The 23,424-nt window shown below is 49.5% G+C and overlaps 3 protein-coding genes across 45 annotated transcripts in view; 1 reads left to right on the forward strand and 2 right to left on the reverse strand.

The window, feature by feature from the left end:
• PIAS3 (protein inhibitor of activated STAT 3) lies at positions 1–16,323 on the forward strand. Of its 6 annotated transcripts, none has more exons than XR_012415810.1 (14): positions 1–143; positions 2,847–3,264; positions 3,422–3,506; positions 3,749–3,799; positions 4,037–4,127; positions 4,968–5,102; positions 5,286–5,391; positions 5,973–6,046; positions 6,195–6,355; positions 8,533–8,635; positions 8,747–8,915; positions 9,100–9,233; positions 9,417–9,454; positions 9,969–11,166. XR_012415810.1 is itself a non-coding variant. In XM_073997426.1 (14 exons), exons 2-14 carry the CDS (start codon positions 2,850–2,852, stop codon positions 14,653–14,655), a joined length of 1,617 nt encoding a protein of 538 aa, XP_073853527.1. In that variant the 5' UTR covers positions 1–143; positions 2,847–2,849; the 3' UTR covers positions 14,656–16,323. The 6 variants fall into 6 exon arrangements, 4 of the variants coding, with proteins under 4 accessions (XP_073853527.1, XP_065388892.1, XP_065388895.1 ...); XM_073997426.1 differs by lacking the exon at positions 9,969–11,166 and adding an exon at positions 14,632–16,323 and having other exon boundaries at positions 8,533–8,666; XM_065532820.1 differs by having other exon boundaries at positions 8,533–8,666.
• NUDT17 (nudix hydrolase 17) lies at positions 10,732–14,422 on the reverse strand. 22 transcript variants are annotated; one of them, XR_012415875.1, is made up of 7 exons: positions 14,220–14,422; positions 13,847–14,030; positions 13,592–13,617; positions 13,360–13,452; positions 12,658–12,756; positions 11,966–12,151; positions 10,732–11,575 (listed from the first exon to the last, which is right to left on the reverse strand). XR_012415875.1 is itself a non-coding variant. In XM_073997524.1 (7 exons), the coding sequence occupies exons 1-7, from the start codon at positions 14,409–14,411 to the stop codon at positions 11,413–11,415; spliced, it is 894 nt and encodes a 297-aa protein (XP_073853625.1). In that variant the 5' UTR covers positions 14,412–14,422; the 3' UTR covers positions 10,732–11,412. The 22 variants fall into 22 exon arrangements, 7 of the variants coding, with proteins under 7 accessions (XP_073853625.1, XP_073853636.1, XP_065388972.1 ...); XR_012415871.1 differs by having other exon boundaries at positions 11,966–12,172; XR_012415876.1 differs by having other exon boundaries at positions 11,966–12,177.
• Positions 16,130–23,424, reverse strand: part of POLR3C (RNA polymerase III subunit C) — a 20,120-nt gene continuing 12,825 nt past the window's right edge. For 9 of the 17 annotated variants that reach the window (XM_073997443.1, XM_005542116.4, XM_073997448.1 and 6 more), the window contains 8 exons: positions 23,287–23,367; positions 22,935–22,986; positions 22,185–22,245; positions 21,587–21,737; positions 19,847–19,948; positions 19,698–19,747; positions 18,794–18,943; positions 17,568–17,721 (listed from right to left, as the gene is read on the reverse strand). In XM_073997443.1, the coding sequence (XP_073853544.1) occupies positions 17,640–17,721; positions 18,794–18,943; positions 19,698–19,747; positions 19,847–19,948; positions 21,587–21,737; positions 22,185–22,245; positions 22,935–22,986; positions 23,287–23,367 (729 nt within the window). In that variant the 3' untranslated portion in view covers positions 17,568–17,639. Of the gene's footprint in view, positions 17,055–17,567; positions 17,722–18,793; positions 18,944–19,697; positions 19,748–19,846; positions 19,949–21,586; positions 21,738–22,184; positions 22,246–22,934; positions 22,987–23,286; positions 23,368–23,424 lie in introns of those variants that run through there. The other 8 variants (XM_073997468.1, XM_073997457.1, XM_073997440.1 and 5 more) reach the window with 3 other exon arrangements.

Raw genomic sequence — 23,424 nt, forward strand, 5'->3', positions numbered from 1 at the left:
GGAGCCGCGGCCGCCGCGTCCGGCCGCTGGACCGAACTTCTGCCGTGCGGACAGCAGGAGCGGCGCCGAGCCCCATGCCCCCACCTCTCCAGCCCGCCCTCTGAGCCTCCCGAACCCTCTCTCCATTTCCCACAACTGTGCTGGTAAGTCCCGCTCCCCGCACCAAACTTTTTTTGCTGCTGAGTTTGAGTCCTACGATCGGACCACGAGCTGCATTGTAGTTGGTGTTGGGGGGGAGGAGGAGAGGGTGAATTGAGTATAGCTGTCTTGAACTGAATGCCGACTCCACGGCTTCCCTAAGACGGATCAGCGCTCGCCCATTTCCCGAGTTGGAAGACCTCTCGATTTTAGTTGCTTAAACTTATGTAGAGATGGAGATGAGGGTTTGCGCTCCAACTTCGCTACCCCCTCCCCCATTTCTCTGAGCTCTAGCAGTTCCCGATACTTTCCCTCCATCTTTCAAGTATCTTTGGCTCTCTAAAAGCTTGTCCCCTCCCAACTCTGCCGTGGCAAAGCCCCCCTCCACCAGGCACTTCGGACCCGCCTCCTCTTCGTTGCCCTAGGGGACCCCGCGATCTTGGGGGCCATAAACTCCCTCCGGGGCTACGCGTCCTGCCAACCCGCCGCAGACGTGTAGCTGCTGGGTCCGCTGTGGAGGGAGGGGCTCAGGCTGGGGCTAGTCCGAAGCCAGGCGGGCGGGGCCGGGAAGGGGAGGTATAGGGGGCCGGACGGGGCGGAGCAGGCGGCATTTGCGGCCGGCGCCGGGGTGGAGAGTTGTGCGCCGGTCCCTGGGCCTGAGCTCCGGCTCCGGCTAGGGCGCCTGCGATGTCTCAAGATGGCGGAGCTGGGCGAATTAAAGGTACCGGCCCCCTCCCCCATCCCCATCTGGACTGATTCCGGCGGTACGCCGTGTCCGGGAAGCGACCGAGACTGGGTGCCGGGGCTCGGGTGGGCGCCGACGACGTGGCAGGCACGGGCTGCTGAGGATGGGAAAGAAGTGGCTGAGAGCGAGGAAGGGGCTGCGGCGGGGCTCCGGGGGCGGGGCTGCGGGGCAGATGTAGGGGTGGGGCCGAGGGGAATTGCAGCTGTTGGGGGCTGAGGCGCAGGGGGCGGGGACGAAGGGTAGAAGTCGGATTTAGTAGTAGGGGCAGTTGTTGGGGTAGGGCCAGGGGGAAAAGCTGCTCTAGAGGCACTGGGGGCGAGTCGATCGAGGCCAAGAGATGCGACAGTAGGGGGCAGATGCAGGGATGGGACCGCGGGGCAGATGTAGGGGAGGCTCCGGGGGAAAGGCAGCTGAAAGGGTAGGGTCTTTGGGGCTACTCTCGGGATCCGAGCTTTGGGAAATACCAGTAGGCGGCTGAGATGCAGGGGGCGGGGCTGTGCGGGCTGATACCTCGAGGGGTGGGGCAGAAGCATCCTGGAGGCTCAGAGGAAGGTCCTGCCTTAGTGAATCGCGATGTTTGGGCAGAGGCAGAGGCATGTGAAACTATGAGATAGAAAGGAGGGAAGTTATAGGGAAAGCTAATGGAAAAAATAAGACAGGACAGAGAAGATAAAGATGGGGAGAAAGAGGAGCAAGTTTCTCATCACATTCCACAAAAGGGGTCCAAGACAAAGCCTCCTGTGAGAAGAATTGTGTAGGGCTAGCAAGCCCTGCCCATGACAGGATCTCCTAGAGATTCACAGAAGGGAGTCCTCCCTCTAAGGAGAGCGCTCCCCTCCTTCTGCCACACAGAGTTTGGAGGGTGACCACGTCTGAGGACATCTCATAGAACCTTAAACCACCGAGTTCATCCCCATGCCTCCTGGTTTTCTTCTGCCCTTTGAAATGGAGCTATGGTCCTGGGCAGTCTGGAGGTCTAGCCACTGGGCCCAGCTACCTTCAGGAAATTTGCGATTCTGTGCCCTGACTCAGAGGCTTTTCCTTCATCCACCCAGGGCCTCTGTTTAGAGCTCTGCCCGCTCCTCTTCCACCCGTGTAGGGGGGCTGTAGGTTGTACAGGAGTATTATTTTCTCTATGTAGGAGAGACGCCAGATAATGGTTCCTGGCAGATAGAGTAAACAGGCAGGATACTTGGACTCAGTGAATCACTGTTAATCTCCTCAACCTAAGTTTTGGTCCTGTTTCCCTTCCAGAAAAATAGGACTAAGTTGTGGGGAGGGGGCGGTTATATTAATGATTCCAAGAAAGGATCTGGGGGAGTAATGAGCATTGAACCCTGACCTGAAAACCCCGGCCCACAGAAGCTTCAGAGGCTTGGGGGAAATAGCTGAGGAATTAAGGTGGTTTGGAGGGGTGGGCTGAAGGGCACAATCCTCCAGCCACCTGGCCCCTTTCTTCCCCGTGGGGCTGTCTGGCTTGAATCCTCTTGTCTCTCCCTCCTTCTCCCTGTCTCCTATCCTCTTCCCAGGAGGCTGGGATGAGTTTGAGTGTCTGAGAAAGGGCAAGAGAGGAGATAAGCAGCTTAAAGGAGAGTCCAGACTAGAGGCAGGGTTGGAGGCGGGAGGCTGTATAGACTTGGAGGTGTGTCTGAGGGTGGCTTGCTGTCTGCCATTCCCTGCCCCACTCTGGCCACTTCCAGGCCTGGGGAGACAGACAGTGTTGCTCAAGCTTGGGGTGGGCAGGGGGTGGTGATGATGCTGACCTGATGGTTGCTAAAGTGGGACTGAGATGTCCCTTTGGATAGGTTGACTACCTGGCAGTAATCCACTAGCTGCGAAGCATCATCTTTCCCATCAGTGCTGGAGGGAAAAAGGCACTGCCCACCTGGTAGCTCAGCCCATGTCTTGGCAGGGCAGGCCTGTGCAACGGAGGATTCTCAAGCTTCTCTGTTCTTCTCCACAGCACATGGTGATGAGTTTCCGGGTGTCTGAGCTCCAGGTGCTTCTTGGCTTTGCTGGCCGGAACAAGAGTGGGCGGAAGCACGAGCTCCTGGCCAAGGCCCTGCACCTCCTGAAGTCCAGCTGTGCCCCTAGCGTCCAGATGAAGATCAAAGAGCTTTACCGACGACGCTTTCCCCGGAAGACCCTGGGGCCCTCTGATCTCTCCCTTCTCTCTTTGCCTCCTGGCACCTCTCCTGTAGGCTCCCCTGGTCCTCTAGCTCCCATTCCCCCAACCCTCTTGGCCCCTGGCACCCTGCTGGGCCCCAAGCGTGAGGTGGACATGCACCCCTCTCTGGCCCAGCCTGTGCACCCTGATGTCACCATGAAACCATTGCCCTTCTATGAAGTCTACGGGGAGCTCATCCGGCCCACCACCCTTGGTATGGCTCTTTGTGGTCCCTTAGTCTTCTGGACTCCCTACCTGTTCCCCAGACATTTCTTAGGCTTTAGTCCTATGGGATCAGTGACCTGGGATGGGGGTGATTTCTGTGGCTGCCTGTGCATGGGCTTGGAATAACTGCCCCTTTGTATCCTCAGCATCCACTTCTAGCCAGCGGTTTGAGGAAGCGCACTTTACCTTTGCCCTCACACCCCAGCAAGTGCAGCAGATTCTTACATCCAGGTACATCTCTTCCAGTCTTCCTCCCTCATCCCTGGGGGGTTACCCCTGGACTCTGCTTTCTGACTTTCTTCTCTTCTGCCCTGCGCTTTTCCCTATCCATCCTCTTGTACCTACTTGTCTCTCGTTCTTTTGTGTGTCTCTGCTCTATCCTCCGGACATCTAACTTTCAGCCTCTCTGTGCGTTCACCCCTGCCCTCTGGGGGCTACACGCTGATATCTCTTCGTCTCCCTCGTTGTTACAGAGAGGTTCTGCCAGGAGCCAAATGTGATTATACCATACAGGTGCAGCTAAGGTGAGTTCATCCTCCCTGTGCTGGGTGCGCATTAGGGGTAGGAGTGAAGTGGGAGTATGACAGATCCCCTTACAAGATGTCCCGGCTCTGCCACTGTCTACTGCAGCCCTGGGACTTTTGTTGGATGCTGAGGGCTCCAGACATCTATGACTGATTTTCTGGGGTTCCCTGTCTCTCTGCCAGCTTCAGCTAAAGAAATTTCTTCCCAGTCTTTCTTCCTTTCTCATCTCTTACCAGGTTCTGTCTCTGTGAGACCAGCTGCCCCCAGGAAGATTATTTTCCCCCCAACCTCTTTGTCAAGGTCAATGGGAAACTGTGCCCCCTGCCGGTAAATGCTCTCCCCTTCTTCTGTCAGTTATCCCTTACCGTTTCAGTTCATAAATATTAACTACAAACCTGTTCTGAAAGAGGTATGCCTAGCACAGTGCGTGGTACATAGTAGGTGCTCAGTTTACTGACTGAATCAATATCATCTCAAGAGTATTAAGATAGGGCTGAACAAAGGTTCTGTCAGAACTCGGAGGAGGACATTAGTTCAACCCGAGATTTAAGAAAGACTTCTTTTTTTTTTTTTTTTTTGAAACAGAGTCCTTGCTCTGTCACCCAGGCTGGAGTGCAGTGGCGGGATCTCGGCTCACTGCAACCGCTGCCTCCCGAGTTCAAGCGATTCTCTTGCCTCAGCCTCCCAAGTAGCTGGGATTACAGGTGCCCACCACCCTGCCCAGCTAATTTTTGTATTTTTATTAGAGACAGGGTTTTACCATGTTAGCCAGGCTGGTCTCGAACTCCTGACCTTAGGTGATCTGCCCACCTCGGCTTCCTAAAGTGCTGGGATTACAGGCGTGAGCCACCGCACCTGGCCAGAAAGACTTATAAGTCATGACCCCAGAGCTGAGAGTTGGAAAAGGTGAGGCATCCTTATTCCTCCTCCTCAGGGACTCAGTGAGTGCGTTCCTTTTTTCTCCCCAGGAGTGAACCCCACACACAGCCCGAGACAGTGCTCCAGTTTTGTGAGCCACTGAATGGGCCTCCGTCCCCTTGGTCAGTGAGTGAGGGAGTTGGCCTTCCCTCCAGGGAGTGAATAACCCGAGACAAGATATCCTTTGTTGAAAGAGCAGAGCCCCTTCCCAGAGCCACTTCTCCACTGACCGGTCCCTCCCTTCTCCAGGGTTACCTTCCCCCAACCAAGAATGGGGCTGAGCCCAAGAGGCCCAGCCGCCCCATCAACATCACACCTCTGGCTCGACTCTCAGCCACTGTTCCCAACACCATTGTGGTCAATTGGTCATCTGAGTTCGGACGGGTGAGCCCAGCTAAAGCAGGGTGCCGGGAAGAGCCTGCTGAGGGTGAAGGGGAACCATCCAGTGTCCTGGGTTGGGGAAGCACTTTTCTCTTTATGGGTCTGTCTCTGGTCCTCATGGAACAAAAGTGGGCAGTGGTGGTATGAGAAGCAGAGGCTAATTGTCTACCCCCTACCTCCAAGTAGAATTACTCCTTGTCTGTGTACCTGGTGAGGCAGTTGACTGCAGGAACCCTTCTACAAAAACTTAGAGCAAAGGGAATCCGGAACCCAGACCACTCGCGGGCACTGAGTGAGTAACGTCTTTCCTCTCTTCCCCACCTGATCTGGATCCATGTCTTCCTGGCCCTCCAGTCTTCATAATTAAACCCGTACCTCTTTTTTGACAACTTACTTCCTTCTCACATGAACCACATCCCTCCCCCTCTACCCCGACCAGTCTTCCAGTCTTTATAGTTGAAGTTGGACCACTCCCAGGCAGTGAGTGACACCCTTGCATTTCCATTTATGTATCTGCTTTGCACCTCACAGTCCCTAACTCCAGCTGTGCTAGAATATGGGCTCTCTGGACTGGAAAGAATCTTAGGGATCCTCTAATCTAACCCTCACATGATGCTTCAACTCCTCCACATCATCTCTAACATAGCCAGAGTGTCACCCAGCTATGTTTAAGCATCTTCAGGGATGGGAAAATCCCCCACACCCAGCCTTTATCATCCATATCCCAGACCACTCCATGTGACGTCCCACTGGCCCCCAAAGACGCTCCACCCAGCACCCTCTCAGCCAGAGCCATCTGTTCCTGGCCTTACCAGCTCCTGGGCTGCCTCCAGCCTTGCTGACCCCATGGCTCTGGCCTCACTTTTGTTTCAGTCAAGGAGAAATTGACTGCTGACCCTGACAGTGAGGTGGCCACTACGAGTCTCCGGGTGTCACTCATGTGCCCGGTGGGTAAAAGGGGAGAAGGGAACAGGGTGGGAAGGGAGTTGGGTTTAGCCTGTGGACTTTGATGAGGGTTCCTAGGAATACTGGAGTGAAGTTTTCTGGGATGAAACCAGACTGGAGCCTCTGACAAGAGAAATTGCTTCTCCTCAGCTAGGGAAGATGCGCCTCACTGTCCCTTGTCGTGCCCTCACCTGCGCCCACCTGCAGAGCTTCGATGCTGCCCTTTATCTCCAGATGAATGAGAAGAAGCCTACGTGGACATGTCCTGTGTGTGACAAGAAGGCTCCCTATGAATCTCTTATCATTGATGGGTAGGGCCATTTTGCTTCCTCTTAACCTAGGACATCTGCTAGGACCCTCTTTTCTTTGTTATTTCTTTTTCTTTTTCTTTTTTTTTGAGATGGAGTCTTACTTTGTTGCCCAGGCTGGAGTGCAGTGGTGCAATCTTGGCTCACTGCAACCTCCACCTCCTGGGTTCAGGCGATTCTCCTGCCTCAGCCTCTTGAGTAGCTGGGATTACAGGTCTGTGCCACCACGCCTGGCTAATTTTTGTATCTTTAGTAGAGACGGGGTTTCACCATGTTGGGCAGGCTGGTCTTGAACTCCTGACCTCAGGTGATCCACCCACCTCGGCCTCCCAAAGTGCTGGGATTACAGGCGTGAGACACCATACCCAGTCTATATTTCTTTTTTAGCCACCACCTCCTTTAGGGTTTTTAATTTATATGGCTTACTTCTCCTCACATGAACCCCAGTTCTCACCTTATCTATCCCTTTTGCCAATTTGTGTGTGAGTGTGTATGTGCGTGTATGTGGAGTGGGAGGGCAATATTAAGAACTTAGTATATACAAGGCATCTTGCTGAGTACTTTTAATGAGTTATCTCATTGAAACCTCACAATAAGCTTATGGACTGGGTGCAGTGGCTCACATCTGTAATTCCAACACTGGAAGGCCGACATGGAAAGATCATTTGAGGCTAGGAGTCTGAGACCAGCCTGGGCAACAGAGTAAGACCCTCTCTCTATAAAAAATTAAGAAAGTTAGCCAGGCATGGTATGATAGCTCATGACTGTAGTCTTAGCTGCTCAGGAGGCTGAGTGGGGAGGAAGGTTTGAACCCAGGAGTTTGAGGCTGTAGTGAGCTATGACTGCATTACTGCACCCCAGCCTGGGCAACAGATTGAGACCCTGTCTCAAAAAAAGAAATAATCCTATGATTGGCTAGTGACACTCACCCAGAAAAAAAAAAAAAAAGAAAACAATAACCCTATGAGATAGGTAGTATCATTACACATGAGGAAACTGAGGCCGAGAGAGATTGAATCTTGCTCAAGGTTACATTGTTAAGTGGCAGAGCTGGTACTGAACTGTCATAGTATATCACCTATAACAACTCTCTGACTTCCCACTGAGCATTGCAGTAAGGTTCTTTTGAGGGCCTAGAAGTTCTGATCTTTTGATCTTGCTAGTCTTAACCCCTTTTCGGAATCTACATTATGGTTCTTGTTCCCAGTCCCCCCCGACGGTTTTTTTTGTGTTTGTTTATTTGTCTGTTTTTGAGACAGGGTCTTATTCTGTTGCCCAGACTGGAGTATAGTAGCACAATCATAGCTCACTGCAGCCTCGACCTCCTGGCCCCAAGTGATCTTCCCACCTTGGCCTCCCAAAGTGCTGGGATTGCAGGCATGAGCTACCATGCCTGGCCCAGGCTGGAGTGGTATGGCACAGTCTTATGATCTCGACTCACTGCAACCTCTGCCTTCTGGGTTCAAGCAATTCTCCTGCCTCAGCCTCCCAAGTAGCTGGGATTACAGGCATGTGCTGCCACATCCGGCTAATTTTGTATTTTTGGTAGAGATGAGGTTTCACCATGTTGGCCAGGCTGGTCTCGAACTCCTGACCTCAGGTGATCCACCCGCCTCGACCTTTGAAAGTGTGATTACAGGTGTGAGCCACAGCGCCGGCCTTTTTTTTTTTTTTTTGAGGCAGAGCCTTGCTCTGTTGCCCAAGGTGGAGAACAGTGGTGTGATCTAGCCTCACTGCAACCTCTGCCTCCCGGGTTCAAGCGATTCTCGTGCCTCAGCCTCCCAAGTAGCTGGGATTATAGGCATGTGTCACCACACCTGGCTAATTTTTGTATTTTTAGTAGAGATGAGGTTTCACCATGTTGGCCAGGCTGGTCTTAAACTCCAAGCCTCAAGTGATTCCCCTGTCTCTACCGCCCAAAGTGCTGGGATTACAGGCGTGAGCCACTTCACCCGGCCTCAGATTGTATTTATTTTAAAACCTGTTACTTAGTTTGCAAAGCTCTTTTACATACCTTCTGTTACTTGATTCCAACAACTCAGAGAGGTCCAGTAGGATGGATAATGTCCTTATTTTACAGATGAGGAAACTGAGGTACAGGAAGGCGAGTTATAGAACTCTCTGGCTACTGTTCCGCTCATCTCCCAGCCCCATGAATTTTCATCTCTCTCCTCCCCCAGTTTATTTATGGAGATTCTTAGTTCCTGTTCAGATTGTGATGAGATCCAATTCATGGAAGATGGATCCTGGTGCCCAATGAAACCCAAGAAGGAGGCATCTGAGGTTTGCCCCCCGCCAGGGTATGGGCTGGATGGTGAGTGACCCCCGGTCCCCCAGCTAAGCTAAATCTTGGATGGCCTCTTCTCTGAGACATAGTCTTCGTAATATCCGCAGGCCTCCAGTACAGCCCAGTCCAGGAGGGAAATCCATCAGAGAATAAGAAGAAGGTCGAAGTTATTGACTTGACAATAGAAAGCTCATCAGATGAGGAGGATCTGCCCCCTACCAAGAAGCACTGTTCTGTCACCTCAGCTGCCATCCCGGCCCTACCTGGAAGCAAAGGGTATGAGAAAATAGGCTGAATCTATGGCAAAAAGGACAGGGGAAGAAGTCAGGGATGCTTTCTGATCATTGGACAAAACCTGGGGCAAGAGAAATGTGGAGGGGACAGAGAGGGAACCTGGGGACCTGAGCTGGGTGAGGGCATCTGTGGTTTGCTGGCTGCCTCAGCTCTTCTCTACCCACAGAGTCCTGACGTCTGGCCACCAGCCATCCTCGGTGCTAAGGAGCCCTGCCATGGGTGCGTTGGGTGGGGATTTCCTGTCCAGTCTCCCACTACATGAGTACCCACCTGCCTTCCCACTGGGAGCCGATATCCAAGGTATGACATGGATCATAAGATGGACCCTGCACTGCCACACCCTCCCCAGAGCTACATCAGAACCCTTGTTCCTTCTCAAAGCTTCCTGCTTCTCCTGCAAGGGGCCACAGTCCAAAGTGCTTTGTCTTTTGGTGGTAAAGGGGTCAGATAGGAGGTTGATTTTGATTTTTCTTTTCTTGCCAGGTTTAGATTTATTTTCATTTCTTCAGACAGAGAGTCAGGTAAGTGGTTCTTTCTTCAGAAGGTCTCAGATCTCTGAAGCGTCCTTTAGGCACTGATGGGACCCCTCCCTCTCTTATGATCTCTGGGGATGTAAATCTGCTTTTCTGTGAGGGCAGTGGGGTGTAGGTAGCTTATTACCCTCCTCAGCCCCACTGGTAGTTCCTGAGATTCCTACTTAGGCCTCCTTCGTAGATCCCCTGTTACTATTCTGCCCCGGCCTACTCACCCCCACCCCCGTGTGCACTTAGAGCACCATGCCTGCCCTAACCGGACATTCCACACATTTCAGACACCCACAACGCCAAGAACCTAGCAAGTTGGAGGAGCTCTCAAGGCAGGGAAAGGGGAAGGGTGTGGGGAAGTAGGGGAAAGAGAGAGAGGCTCTCCCTTTTCTCAGAGAATACCCTGGGATCCACAGGGGTTGATTGCCCCCATACGGCATTTCTGAGATGAGTGACTGGGAGGTGGGGAAGTCAGGATGAGATCTTAAACTATGTCCTTGATTATTCCTAGCACTATGGCCCCTCCGTCATCACCTCACTAGATGAGCAGGATGCCCTTGGCCACTTCTTCCAGTACCGAGGGACCCCTTCTCACTTTCTGGGCCCACTGGCCCCCACGTTGGGGAGCTCCCACCGCAGTGCCACTCCGGCGCCCCCTCCTGGCCGTGTCAGCAGCATTGTGGCCCCTGGGGGAGCCTTGAGGGAGGGGCATGGAGGACCCCTACCCTCAGGTCCTTCTTTGACTGGCTGTCGGTCAGACATCATTTCCCTGGACTGAGTTCCTTGGAGTATGGAAACTTCACTGTCCCCCAACACTGAGCAAGTATGCTGTGGAGTCCCAACCCCAGCTACTCTGATCCCTCTGCTGGCTCTGGCCAAGGGCCAGACAGACCTTCACAGATGCCTACTTTTGGCCTCATCTCTGCCTGACAAGGCCAGCACCCAAAGGGTTAATATTTAACCTCTTTTTAAGGACATTGGGGTTTGTTTTTGGAAATGTTCTTTAGATGGTGGCACATTCCTTTGGGTATGTTAACCTAGGCAGTGGGAGGTAAATGGGATGGGATGTGAGCTGGGAGAAGGGCTGAACCCTCAGCCTCAACTGTGTCTAGAGCCTCTTGGGAAAGGGGCACCTCTCTTGAACCCCAAATGCTCTCTCTTCTTATCCCCCAAACCCATGGCTCTATTTCTTCTTCACATCCATTGTCTCTTCATGTCCATTCCATTCCCTTCCCTTTGGCCACACAGACAGGTGGAAAAACTGAGACAGGCAGTTTCAGAGATGGACAGAGAACTTTATTTTGGATTGTGGATGTGGATTTTTTTGTACATAAATAAGAAAAACCAAAATACTCCAAAGATGACTTCCCCTGCCTCCTACTCCAGTATGACAGAGGAGGATGTAAGGCCTTAGCCATGATCCCCCAGTGGTTTGGGAGTCAGGCCCGGCCTATTGCTTGGGTCTCTCTCTATTTATATATTTAAGTTCACAGTGTTTCTTATTCCGCCCTAAGCTTCTAGAGGCTCATGGCCCTGTGGTTAGGCCTGGCTCATTCTGCACCTTTCCAGGGAGGTGGGAGGACCCTGTGCCCTCCTTCCCAGTCCTCTTTTTCAGGCTCGTCCAAGGCCTGAGACCTGTGTTGTAATTTTACTTTTTATTCCTAAAGTTGTAGTGAAGCTCTCACCCATAATAAAGGTTGTGAATGTTCTGTGAGTGTCACGGAGATGGGCTAGGGAGGGGATGTTACACTTCACTTTCCAGAGCCCTGGTTTGGGGGAAGAGGGTCCATGTTCCATTCTTCCTTTGCTGGCCCTGGGTCCAGGTGAGCTGCACTTTTACACGGTGGGGGTGTTCCATGGAGGAATTCCCAGAGAGGTTGTCCTTCCTTCCTTTCCCCCATGCCTGTAAAACCAGACCATTCCAGCCCAGTGCTGTGGAGCTCTCCAGTCCCTTTTCACTTTTCCCTGCCCAGATGTTGCAGCCAGAGCCTGAGGGCAAACTTGGTTCCAGTGCTGACTCTCTCTTTGCCCTCTGCCATGGTTGGGATCATCCGCAGCAGGGTGGACATGGGCAGGACCAGAGGTCGGGCTCTTCCATCCTCTTCTAGTTCCAGTGCACTGCATAGTGACAACTCCTGTTGGGGCTGTGCCTTGTAGCTTACAAAGAACTTACATGTATGTGAGGTCCCCGAATCCTCCCAACTACCACAGGAGGTGGTGGGTGTTGATCTCTTTTGCAGAAAGGAAACAGGTTCAAGGAGGGTTAAATGACTTACCCCTCTGTTAGAACTGACACTTAGACCTTCAATGCTAGCCAGTTAGAGCACGAATCCTTGGGGTTTGATGGTCAGTGTCTTAGATCTCATGGACCTTCTTAATTATCACCTGACCCACTCTCTTTAAATCTCCCCACACCACCAAATTCCATCCTGAGGAGAGGATAGACGCTGTACTTCTCAACATGAATATGCTGGTGTATTAGAGGCTGAGGGAGAAGCTCTTACTTACAGGACAGAGGGTGGTAGGTCCTGGGGGAGAAGTCTGGGTGTCTCTGTCCCATCCTCTGTGGCAGCCACTGCAGCAGCTACATCTGGTGTCAGCCACATAAGGGCGCTCACCTCACTTGGGTTTGGTTGGATCCGGGCCTGGGGTCAGACATGGTGACCCCTCAGTCATTGCCTCTCCCTGGGATGCCTGTTCGTGATCAAAACCTACCTGCACTTTTCTTTTTTTTTTTTTTTTTTTTTTGAGACGGAGTCTCGCTCTGTCGCCCAGGCTGGAGTGCAGTGGCGCGATCTCGGCTCACTGCAAGCTCCGCCTCCCGGGTTCACGCCATTCTCCTGCCTCAGCCTCCCGAGTAGCTGGGAATACAGGCGCCCACAACCGCGCCCGGCTAATTTTTTGTATTTTTAGTAGAGACGGGGTTTCACCGTGGTCTCGATCTCCTGACCTTGTGATCCGCCCGCCTCGGCCTCCCAAAGTGCTGGGATTACAGGCGTGAGCCACCGCGCCCGGCATAACCTACCTGCACTTTTCAAGGAGAAAGGCAGGCGCAACGGGAAAGGGTATTGCACATTCTTGGTTATTTCTGACCACCGCCCCCTTCCCCCCACCCCTGCCGCCCAGCTTCCAATCACAGGCAGAACCAGGTTGCTTGGGCTCCCCTGAGCCCTGTTTCCTTCCCTCACTGCCAGCCCTACCTGCAGCTGCTGCTGTGATTCCTGGGAGATCACGAGTAGATACAGAACAATGTGATGGTACTTGGGTAAACCCCAGCTCAGCCTAGGAGGGTAGGCAGACTAGGAAAAGAAAACAGCAAAAGTGAGAACTTTCTGTCACTTTTTTTCTTTTTTCAGATGGAGTTTCGCTCTTGTCACCCAGGCTGGTGTGCAGTGGTGCACACCACCACTTGGCTCACTGCAACCTCTGCCTCTTGGGTTCAAGCGATTCTCCAGCCTCAGCCTCCAGAGTAGCTGGGATTACAGGTGCCTGCCACCACGCCCAGCTAATTTTTGTATTTTTAGTAGAGACGCGGTTTTGCCATGTTGTCCAGGCTGGTCTCGAACTTCTGACCTCACATGATCCGCCCACCTCGGCCTCCCAAAGTGCTGGGATCATTGGCATGAGCCACCACACCCGGCCCTTTCTGTCACTTTTTGAGACTTTGTTAATACAGCTTTAGGGTGAAACAAAATGGTGGCCAAAAGCTGAGGGCATGGATGGTATAGATGACACAGCAGGGACATGGGTGAGGGTTATGGATTTGGGGACTCCAGCCCACTTATGTGCTATTGTTTCCCTTGTAGCCAAGGCAGGTAGGGGCTGATCTATGGACTTTGGTGGGTAGGTGTTGAGGTCTGTTGGTTAAATATGAAGGGGCTTCTCCCAGCTCCTTGTCTCACCTCCCATAAACCCAGAGGGACCCAAGAGAACTGGCCCTGGGGCAGGTGTAGTCCACACTCTTCCCAAAGTTCTCGAAGCCCTCCATCCAGCAGCTGGGAGTCAGAGAGGACACATCAGATTGGCCAGTGCCTGATTCCTCCAAGTCCTCCTGCTTGCCCCTCCCTCAGCCCACACCCAAGGTGGTCCTAGGCATGGGTCTTTTGGCTCAGGTTGGATCAGCTGACTGGTTACCTCCTCCTCAAGTTCCACGTGCCCACCTGCAACAACAGCGGGGCCAACAGGTGAATGGTGGTGGTCTTGACCAGGGACCGCCCACTCACTGTTGACATTTCTCTCCCCTCCAGTGGACACAGGGAGTTGCAGTCACTTGTGGCTATGAAGATGCCACATTTTGGGGCCCACTTTATCCTTTTGAGACTGGGGAAAACACTGTTGCGGGGAAAGGGCAAATTTCTGTACGTGGGGCCTCGTCCCCAGAATACTCACCCGGGGGTACCCAGAGGTTGGGGGAAACGCTGAGGGTGCGTGCCCTTCTGGTCAGCAAGACAGTCTTGTCGCTGGACTGCAGAATGACGGCCACACCCAGGTCCACACCTCGATCTGTGGGCAGCTCAGCCCCAGGAACCCTGGGCCGCCCGTCCAGGGCCGCAAAAGGGCAGAAAGGGGGTCGCTGGCAGAAGGAAGCCAGCTGGGTTAAGGCTTCAGAAGTGGGGCGGCACTGGGTGGGCGTGACTTTCAAAAATGGGGCTACCCCGCGCGTTGGAGGCGGGGTCCTCGCCGCCAGTTCCCACCCGATTTCAGTCCCCGTCTTCGGCCCTTCACTGCCCCCACCCCCGCTCTGAGGCCCCTTTCTGCTGACCTGGAGCGGAAGCCTAGCGGAGGCGCCTGGGAAGGGCCTGCTCGAGAGGACAAGCCGTCCTCGCTTCAAGCCGCAGTGAATGGGCCACGGCCCGAGCCCTGGCCCGGCTCCCAGGAGGCCACACACACTCCGTGCGAAGCTCACCGACTCCGGACGCCCGGACAGGAGCAGCTGTACCCGCGCCGCGGCCATAACGCGACTCTGGGGTCGCTGCGGCCCGCCTGGCGCCCTCTGGTGGCCTAGCGACGCTTCCTCTTGGAGCGTTCCGCGGGGTCGGAAGGTAGCGGGGTTTCTGAAAGTCCCCGGGAAATCCGGGCACATCTTTTGAGGATGACCCATGGGTATAATATTAAACCACAAAGAATACCTCTAAAAGCTCAGCTCCTATTTCCTTCCTATCTTCTCTGTTTAGGACAATGACCCCCAGACCGACTGACTTCAGGACTCACATGTTACTTCCTACCAGCCCTAAGCTGAACTGTAAGCACCCTCTACAGCACTGTGCACACCTGTTACAGCAGGCATCACTTTGAATTCATTATCTCCAAGCGAAACACGCCACATAACATTTTCGAGACCACTTCTTCTTTCACTTCACCCAAATGGCAACCAAGTATGCAGATGCTATCTCCTTAAACTTCCTCAAACTCATGTTCTCTCCAGCCTTCATTCATTGCCCTAGTTTAAGCCTTCCTCATATTTTGCCTGAGATATTATTGCAAGTCTCCAAATAGTCTTGCCCCTACCAGTTCATCCTCTACAGTGCTGCCAGAGTGATGTTTCGTTTTGAGAGTCTCGCACCACCCAGACTGGAGTGCACTGGCGTGATCCCAGCTCACTGCAACCTCCATCTCCCAGGTTGAAGCCATTCTCGTGCTTTAGCTTCCCAAGTAGCTGGGATTACAGGGCGTCCACCACAACGCCTGGCTTTTTTTCTTTTTCTGAGACGGAGTCTTGCTCTGTCACCCAGGCTGGAGTGCAGTGGCGCGATCTCGGCTCACTGCAACCTCCACCTCCCTGGTTCAAGCGATTCTCCTGCCTCAGCCTCCTGAGTAGCTGGGATTACAGGTGCGCACTACCACACCTGGCTAATTTTTTAATTTTTTGTAAAGATGAAATCTCACTGTTGCCCAGGCTGTTCTTGAACTCCTGGCTTCAACTGATCCTCCCAGTGTGTTGGGATTATAGGATTGAGCCACCATCAAAATTATTCTTTTAGCTGTTTTGAAATGTACAGTAAATTAATAACTATGCTACCCTGCTGATCTATCCAACACTAGGTCTTATTTCTTCAAACTGTATTAATCTGTGCCCACTAATCAACCTCTCTTCATCCTCCCCATCCTTCCTAGCTTCTGGTAATACCAATCTATTCTCTATTTTCTTGAGATCCACTTTTTTAGCTCCCATGTGAGAGAGAACATGCAATATTTGTTTCTGTGCTTGGTTTATTTTACTTAACATAGTGACCTCTAATTCCATCCATGTTGCTGCTAATGACAGGATTTCATTCATTCTTCCGGCTGAATAATATATACATTTTCTTTAGCCTTTCATCTATTGATGGGCACTTAGGTTGATTCCATGTTTTGGCTATCGTGAATAGTGCTGCAATAAACATGGGAGTGCAGGTATCTTTTTGATATATTGATTTCTTTCCTGTTGGAGAGAGAGATATATATACATACCCAGTAGTGGAACTGCTGGAGCATACAGATCTATTTTTAGTTTTTTGAGGAACCTCTGTAGTCTTCCATGGTGGCTGTACCAATTTACATTCCCAATAGTGTACCAGGCAGGGCTTTCCTTTTTCCACATCCTCACTAGCATTCATTCTTTCTTTTCGGTAAAAGTAACTAATTGGGGTGAGATGATATCTGTGTGATTTTGATTTCCATTTCTCTGATTAGTGATGTTGAACATTTTTTGATATATCTGTTGGCCATTTGTGTATCTTCTTTTGAAAACTACCTATTCAGATCTTTTGGCTATTTTAAAGTTGGATTATTTGTTCTTTTTGCTATTGCTTGAGCTCCTTGTGTATTCTGGTTATTAATCCCTTGTTAAGATAGTTTGCAAATAAAACATCCTCATCTTTCAAACTATACATTGTCACTTTCTCTGTGTTCCCTTTCCTGCCTGACCCTTTTCCCTTTCTGGCCTCTCCGTACGGAGTTACTCTTCTACTGTAGCACCTCCAATACTTCCTGGTACTTATGTACTTATTTGTCTCCTCCTACTAGACTGTATGCTCAAAATTTATTAATCTTTACAACTCCAAGGCTTACGCCAGTACTTAGCACAAAACAGGTGCTTAGTAAATGATGGTGACTGGTCTGAAGGCAGAAATGGTGTCTTACTTATCTTTGTATGTTGTGTTTAGTATGGTGGCTGGCAACTGTTTGGCACTCAAGTGTTTAAAGAATTAGAAAACACATTGGTGAGACCAAACTGAAGATATTATAAAACAACATTTAACTGCTTTAAATGAATTAAAGCTGCTGGGACAAATTATATCCATGATACTGAGAGAGACAATTTAGCGTTGCCAGTTTTAAGGAACCATGGAGAAGAGGAAGGTACTCATTTACTGTATGCTTATCATATGCCAGGCATTGGGTTAGCTGTTCTACGTAGTTTCAGATGTGTTAGAAGCCTGGAGCTGGCAAATGTGGCTTCAGTCCACAGATTCTAGTGTGACTGCTTGGGACAATCTACCTGCTAACCCTCAAAATAACTTTTTCTTCTACTCTGTGATAGCCTTTCACATTCCCTACACTATGTGTGTGTTAGAAATTAGTTCATCAGCCTGGGCAACACAGGGAGGCTCCGTCTCTACAAAAAAAAAAAAAGAAGACATTAGCCAGGTATGTGTGGTGCATGCCTGTAGTCCCAGCTGCTCCAGAGGCTGACGTGCAAGGACGCTTGAGCTCAGGAGGTCAAGGTTGCAGGGAGCTGTGATTGCACTATTATACCCCAGCCTGGGTGACAGAGTGAGATCCTGTCTCAACAACAAATTTTCTGTCTTATCTATCTTATCTATCTATCTATCTCAACAAAATAAAGAACAGGCATAGACATTTGAAAATAAAATTAACTTCTTAGGAAGAAGTTTCCTACTGCCAGGGATGTAGGTAACCATAGGTGTGGGTAACTTCTTTATGGATACAGATACATCTGATAGATGATTAATCCTGTTGATTTAAGGTTCTTCCCAGTGCCAAGATTTGATGAGGGGAGATTATAGCAATGGATCTAAATATGCCAAATTCTTTCAGGTGTATCCTGGGCTGCAGGGGATAGACAGGGGGGTTTAGTTGAAGAATCTGCAACTTATCCCACTGCAAATAATGCATCCAGGTACTTCCTTTATTTTGCTTTCCATCCCCCCCCAGATCTTTTGAGGAAGATGCTTCTGGATCACTGTCTCTTCATGGTGCACTCAATGTAAGACTCCAGCAGGAAGATGGTTTCGTCCACCTGGATCTCACTGGCATCCAACCTGAGTGAAAAAGTAAAAGCATTTATTTGCCTAGACTGAATGTTCATTAGCATATTTAAGATTAGAGGCTAGGGTGGTGTGGCCATGGATAACTGCTTGGTTGCCCCTGAGAGTGGATGGCAAGAAGGCAGGAGAACCAGTAGATCATTCTGCCATTTACCAAGCATCTTTTATGTGCCAGACACCATGGAAACTGCTAAGAATGCAAAATACAGAGCCTCTGTCCTGGGGGAGGGTAGTCTTTTTTTTTTTTTTTTTTTTTGAGACGGCGTCTCGCTCTTGTCGCCCAGGCTGCAGTGCAGTGGGCGGATCTCAGCTCACTGCAAGCTCCGCCTCCCGGGTTTACGCCATTCTCCTGCCTCAGCCTCCCGAGTAGCTGGGACTACAGGCGCCCGCTACATCGCCCGGCTAGTTTTTTGTATATTTTTTTTTAGTAGAGACGGGGTTTCACCGGGTTAGCTGGGATGGCCTCGATCTCCTGACCTCGTGATCCGCCCGTCTCGGCCTCCTAAAGTGCTGGGATTACAGGCTTGAGCCACCGCGCCCGGCTGGGGGAGGGTAGTCTTAATTGTTGTGGGATACAAAATCACAACACAAAAGTTGGTTGTTTTTGTATAACACTAGCAATGAACAATCCAAAAATGAAATAAGCAACCACTAACCTAGCATCCAAAAAAATACTTAGAAAGGCCAGATTTGAGACGCATTACTGAAGTAAAAGTAAGCCAGTGCAGTGGCACTTGCCTGTAGTCCCAGCTACTTGGGAGGCTGAGCAGGAAGATTGTTTGAACCTAGGCGTTCAAGGCCAGTCTGGGCAACACAGCCAAAATCCCCTCTTAAAAAAAATTTACCAGTACTTGATGAATAAGAGAGTGTATATGGTGATGGAGAAGAAGCTGAGAACATCTTCAGAACTGCTAGTTTACAAAAATAGGTGGATTAAATTCTGTTCAGTTAGCTGGAGAAGACAGTGAGTTTAGGTTTGCTCATGCTAAGTTGGAGGGTTACAGATGTCAAAATGGATTTTCTGGATAGTATTTTGAAATGTAGGTCTGAAGTTTGTGATGCTTACTTGTTGACATTACGTTTCAGGGTCTCTAGCTGCTGACGTTCAGGAGCTGTGATCATCTCCTCTATTTCTTGTAACTGTGCTTCCTCTGCACCTGTAGCCTGCATAGATGCAATGATGGCTTCTACCCTCTGAGATTTTTCTAGTAGACGCCTGTCAAACAAACACAACTCTGAAACATGTTCCCTAACCTGGGAGATTCTCTTACCACGTATGTCTGAGGCACAGCCCACTACCCTTTTACTATTTTCCTGGTCAAAGTAGATAATGTTACCTTCTAAGGACATTTTCTACAAACTTACTGGGAAATATAACTTTAATCCTGAAATTCTTACTGCCTCTCATTTGCACTTAAAGTTTGGTGCGTTTGTACGTTTCTCATAAATTTAATCTGAAAAATTACTTCACTGGGAGCATGTTAGAAAAGTGTAGACTAATGCATGATTTATACTAATCTAAGCCAATGACTCAATGCAAGTAGACTGGTTGCTATCTCTATTGGTTCCTATTTCTCAAAAAAATATTTTTTTTTGAGATGGAGTGTCACTCTGTTGCCCAGGCTGGAGTGCAGTGGCATGATCTTGGCTCACTGCAAGCTCCACTCACTGGGTTTAAGTGATTCTCCTGCCTTAGCCTCCCAAGTAGCTGGGACTATAGGTGCCCGCCACCACGCCCAGCTAATTTTTGTATTTTTAGTGAAGACAGGGTTTCACCATGTTGGCCAGGTTGGTCTCGAACTCCTGACCTCAAGTGATCCACCTGCCTTGGCCTCCCAAAGTGCTGGGATTATAGGCATGAGCCACCCTGCCAGGCCCAGCATCTATTAGTTCCTATTTCTAGAGGAAATTTCCCCCTTAGGCCCTTGACTTTGAAAATTGTAAATAACTCAACGGAAAATGTTACTTACTTATTCTCTTTGGTTTCAAATTGCCTCCTTTCTATCAAGTTGGCTATGCTCTGAGGAAAGAGAAGACAGACCAAGGAATGTACATAGTTCTATTTCAGCAGCTCAGGGCGAAGTGGGCATATGAGGGGGACTTGTCCGTGTGGAGTTACCTTATAGCACCTGTGCAACAACATTCGGGCAGCTGACAGGATGTTCACAGTATATAAATAGAAGGTCCTGGATGGGGCATGGTCTGGTGTTTTGGGAATTTCCTATTTGTCCAATAGAAAGAAAAATAACAGAAATTATACTGTTTTAGAACTGGCAAAGTACACACTCATTCCACCTGGAGTTACTCAGCCCTCTTTTTTACTTATACTTTCCTGTTTCCTAGTCATTCAGTACCTGTGTTTATTTATTTATTTATTTAGAGACTGGGTCTTGCTCTGTTACCTAGGATGGAGTGTGGTGGCATGATATCGGCTCACTGCAACTTCTACCTCCGGCTCAAGCAATCCTCCCACCTCAGTCTCCCGAGTAGCCAGAACTACAGGCATGCACCACCATGCTCAGCTAATTTTTTACTTTTTTGGGCGTGGGGGAGACATGGTCTCACTGTATTGCCCAGGCTGGTCTTGAATTCCTGGGCTCAAATGAGCATCCTGCCTTGGCTTCCCAAAGTGCTGAGATTACAGTTGTGCTCGACCCAGTCTCTGTGGTTTATGTCATACTTAGTCAAACGGAGAGCTGGGCTTCCCTGTTTTTTTATATGACTGTCAGCATCCTGAGCTGGGGAAGAAAGGGAAGGCAACTAACACTTACTGAGCAACTCTATGTGCCAGGTAAATTCTATTTGATCTTCACAGAAAACCATATTATTATTATTTTTGAGACGGAGTCTTGCTCTTTTGCCCAGGCTGGAGTGCAGTGGTGCAATCTCGGCTCACTGTAACCTCTGCCTCCCGAGTTTAAGCAATTCTCCTTCCTGTCTCCTGAGTAGCTGGGATTACAGACACACGCCACTACACCCAGCTAATTTTTGTATTTTTAGTAGAGACAGGGTTTCAACAGGTTGGCTAGGCTGGTCTCGAACTCCTGACCTCAAGTGATCTGTCCGCCAAGGCCTCCCAAAGTGCTGGGATTACAGGCATAAGCCACCGCGCCTGGCAACCATATTATTTTTATTATCACCATTCGTCACTGTTTTATAGATGGAAAAAATGTAACTTGCTTAATGTAACTGGGTAAGGCAGAGCTCTAATCTGACTCCAAAATCCATTCTATTTACTCATAGGGTCTACTACATAGCCCTGCAGACTCAGTTAGATGTGTTGATAAATTTAAACTATTACAGAATTAAGGCTTAAGGAAGGACAGAAATAGAAGAGAAAAAAGACAGGATGGGTTTGGGGTGACATCCTGGCTGTGCCTTTTTTTTTTTGAGACAGAGTCTCACTCTGTCGCTCAGGCTGGAGTGCAGTGGCTCGATCTTGGCTCACTGCAACCTCCCCCTCTCGGGTTCAAGAGATTCTCCTTCCTGCCTCAGCCTCCTGAGTAGCTGGGATTATAGGCGCGTGCCACCAGGCCCAGCTAATGGTTTTGTATTTTAGTAGAGACGGAGTTACACCATGTTGGCCAGGCTGGTCTCGAACTCCTGACCTCAAGTGATCTGTCCACCTTGGCCTCCCAAAGTGCTGGGATTACAGGTGTGAGTCACTGTGCCCGGCTGCCTCTTTCTTACTAGGGCAGTTAAGGCCCCACATTATCCTCCAAGTGCTTGTGAATCATGTTTTTCTGTCTCAGAGCTGGATATAGAGTTTGCTTGGGGGTTCAGTATGTTTCCCTAAGAAGTTTCTCTCACCCTAGGCCAGCATTGCTGGTTGGCAATTATTACACCCTTGGTTGGTTACCTGGAGTGACATGAAATTTTCTGAGAGCATCTTATATAGCATATCCTTTGCCTCCTTGGCAGGAATCATTGCAAAGTCTTCCACTTGCTTCTGCTCTAGGTGTTTCTTCTGCAAAACTAGACGGAATATTCTAGCACAGCGAGACCCAAATCTGGAAAGGAATGAAGAAAGCAAATGGCATGCTAACATAGAAGATTAGCTTTAGTTCCCAGTCATAGATGGGGTGGTTGTTCTATTCCATGTGTGGAGCCAGGACCAGAAAGGAACAGTGATCAGAAAATTATTCTACAGCTCCACAGGCTGGTGATGGTAAGGCCTCACCAACTGATGTTAATCATAAGGCAGTCACCAACTGCTGACTTATTTGAGTGCCACAGTTCCTACATTTGTAAGCAAAGGCTTTAGGGAGGCTGGTTAATTGGAATTAAGCAATAGGTTATTTTAGGGTAAAGAGCAGTATTAATGTGATCCATAGGAGTCCAGTGAAAAAATGGGGCAAAGTGTGCCAAGGTGTGGTTATATTGGTTGCTTACATAATGATCAAATTACTTCATTGGGGATAGGAAGTATGTGATCCCAAACCCAGTGTCCCCCTTACCTCTCCTGTACGACAGACTCCAGAGTGGCTGTGGCTAGGGATGCTAATGCCTTATGGAGGTCTTTATGTAGAGAATTAAGGTCACTCAGTAATGTTTTGGCCTAGTTATTATGATCTGAGTTTTACTCCTAAGTTTCTATTTTAAAGCTATTTTGCTTTTCATGTTATAATTTATGGTTTCAGTTATGGTACGTAAATATTCCAAAACTTTAATACAAGTGTTTAAGTAAGGGTTTTGCTTAACTACAATTTGGCGGATTAAAAGTCCTTTTTACTTCTTTTTTTTGAGACAGGGTCTCACTCTGTCACCCAGGTTGGAGTACAGTGGCATCATCTCAGCTTACTGCAACCCCTGTCTCCTGGGCTCAAGCGATCCTTCCACCTCAGCCTCCTGAGGAGCTGGACTACAAGCATGCATCATTACATCTGGCTAGTTTTTGTATTTTTTGTAGAGATGGGGTTTTGCCATGTTGCTTAGGTGATCCTGAACTCCTGGGTTCATGCAATTCACCTGCCTCAGCCTCCCAAAGTTCTAGGATTACAGGTGTGAGCCACTTATGCCTGGCTTCTTTTTACTTCTTTATCATCAATGCAGTTCACTGGAAATTCATAGAAAAAATTATTTAACAATTATTTCAATTTTCTAACTTATTTAGTGTAATAAACATTATCAAATCTTTCTTTCCTAAAGCACCATTCTGATTTATAGGTCAGGCTGCCTGACTCTAAGGAAATAACTGGTAAGGATACTGATGACATACATTCCTCCACCACTGTCGCCAGACTTTCCAACAAACTCTAGCTATTAAGAAAAAGAGAGAGTGTTAACTGAATGGAAGTCCAGTGATTCTGTTTCCAATGGAACAAATCTGACCAAAAGTCTGCAGCAGACAGACTATTCTCTGCCTAGCCAACCCAGACAATTTCTCCACATCATTTGATGGGTACACATTTGATGGGAGATCAAATGATGCGGAGAAATTGTCTGGGTTGGCTAGGCAGAGAATAACTCTACAGGAGAATGATACTAGATATCAGTGCAGAAGTAAATTATCAACAGTACAGACTAAAGAAAAAAGAAAAAAAGCAAAAATAGACTTACAGGATCATCTGCCAGCAGAGTGAGATACTGATCAAGAACTTGCTTAGAGATGTTATAGCCAACAGGTAGGGATCTGAAGATCTATGGAGCAAAAGACACTTAAAATGGGTTTGGGAACTTAGAACTCCTAACTTTACT

Source organism: Macaca fascicularis, chromosome 1 (assembly GCF_037993035.2).
Source record: "Macaca fascicularis isolate 582-1 chromosome 1, T2T-MFA8v1.1".
Taxonomy (NCBI): domain Eukaryota; kingdom Metazoa; phylum Chordata; class Mammalia; order Primates; family Cercopithecidae; genus Macaca; species Macaca fascicularis.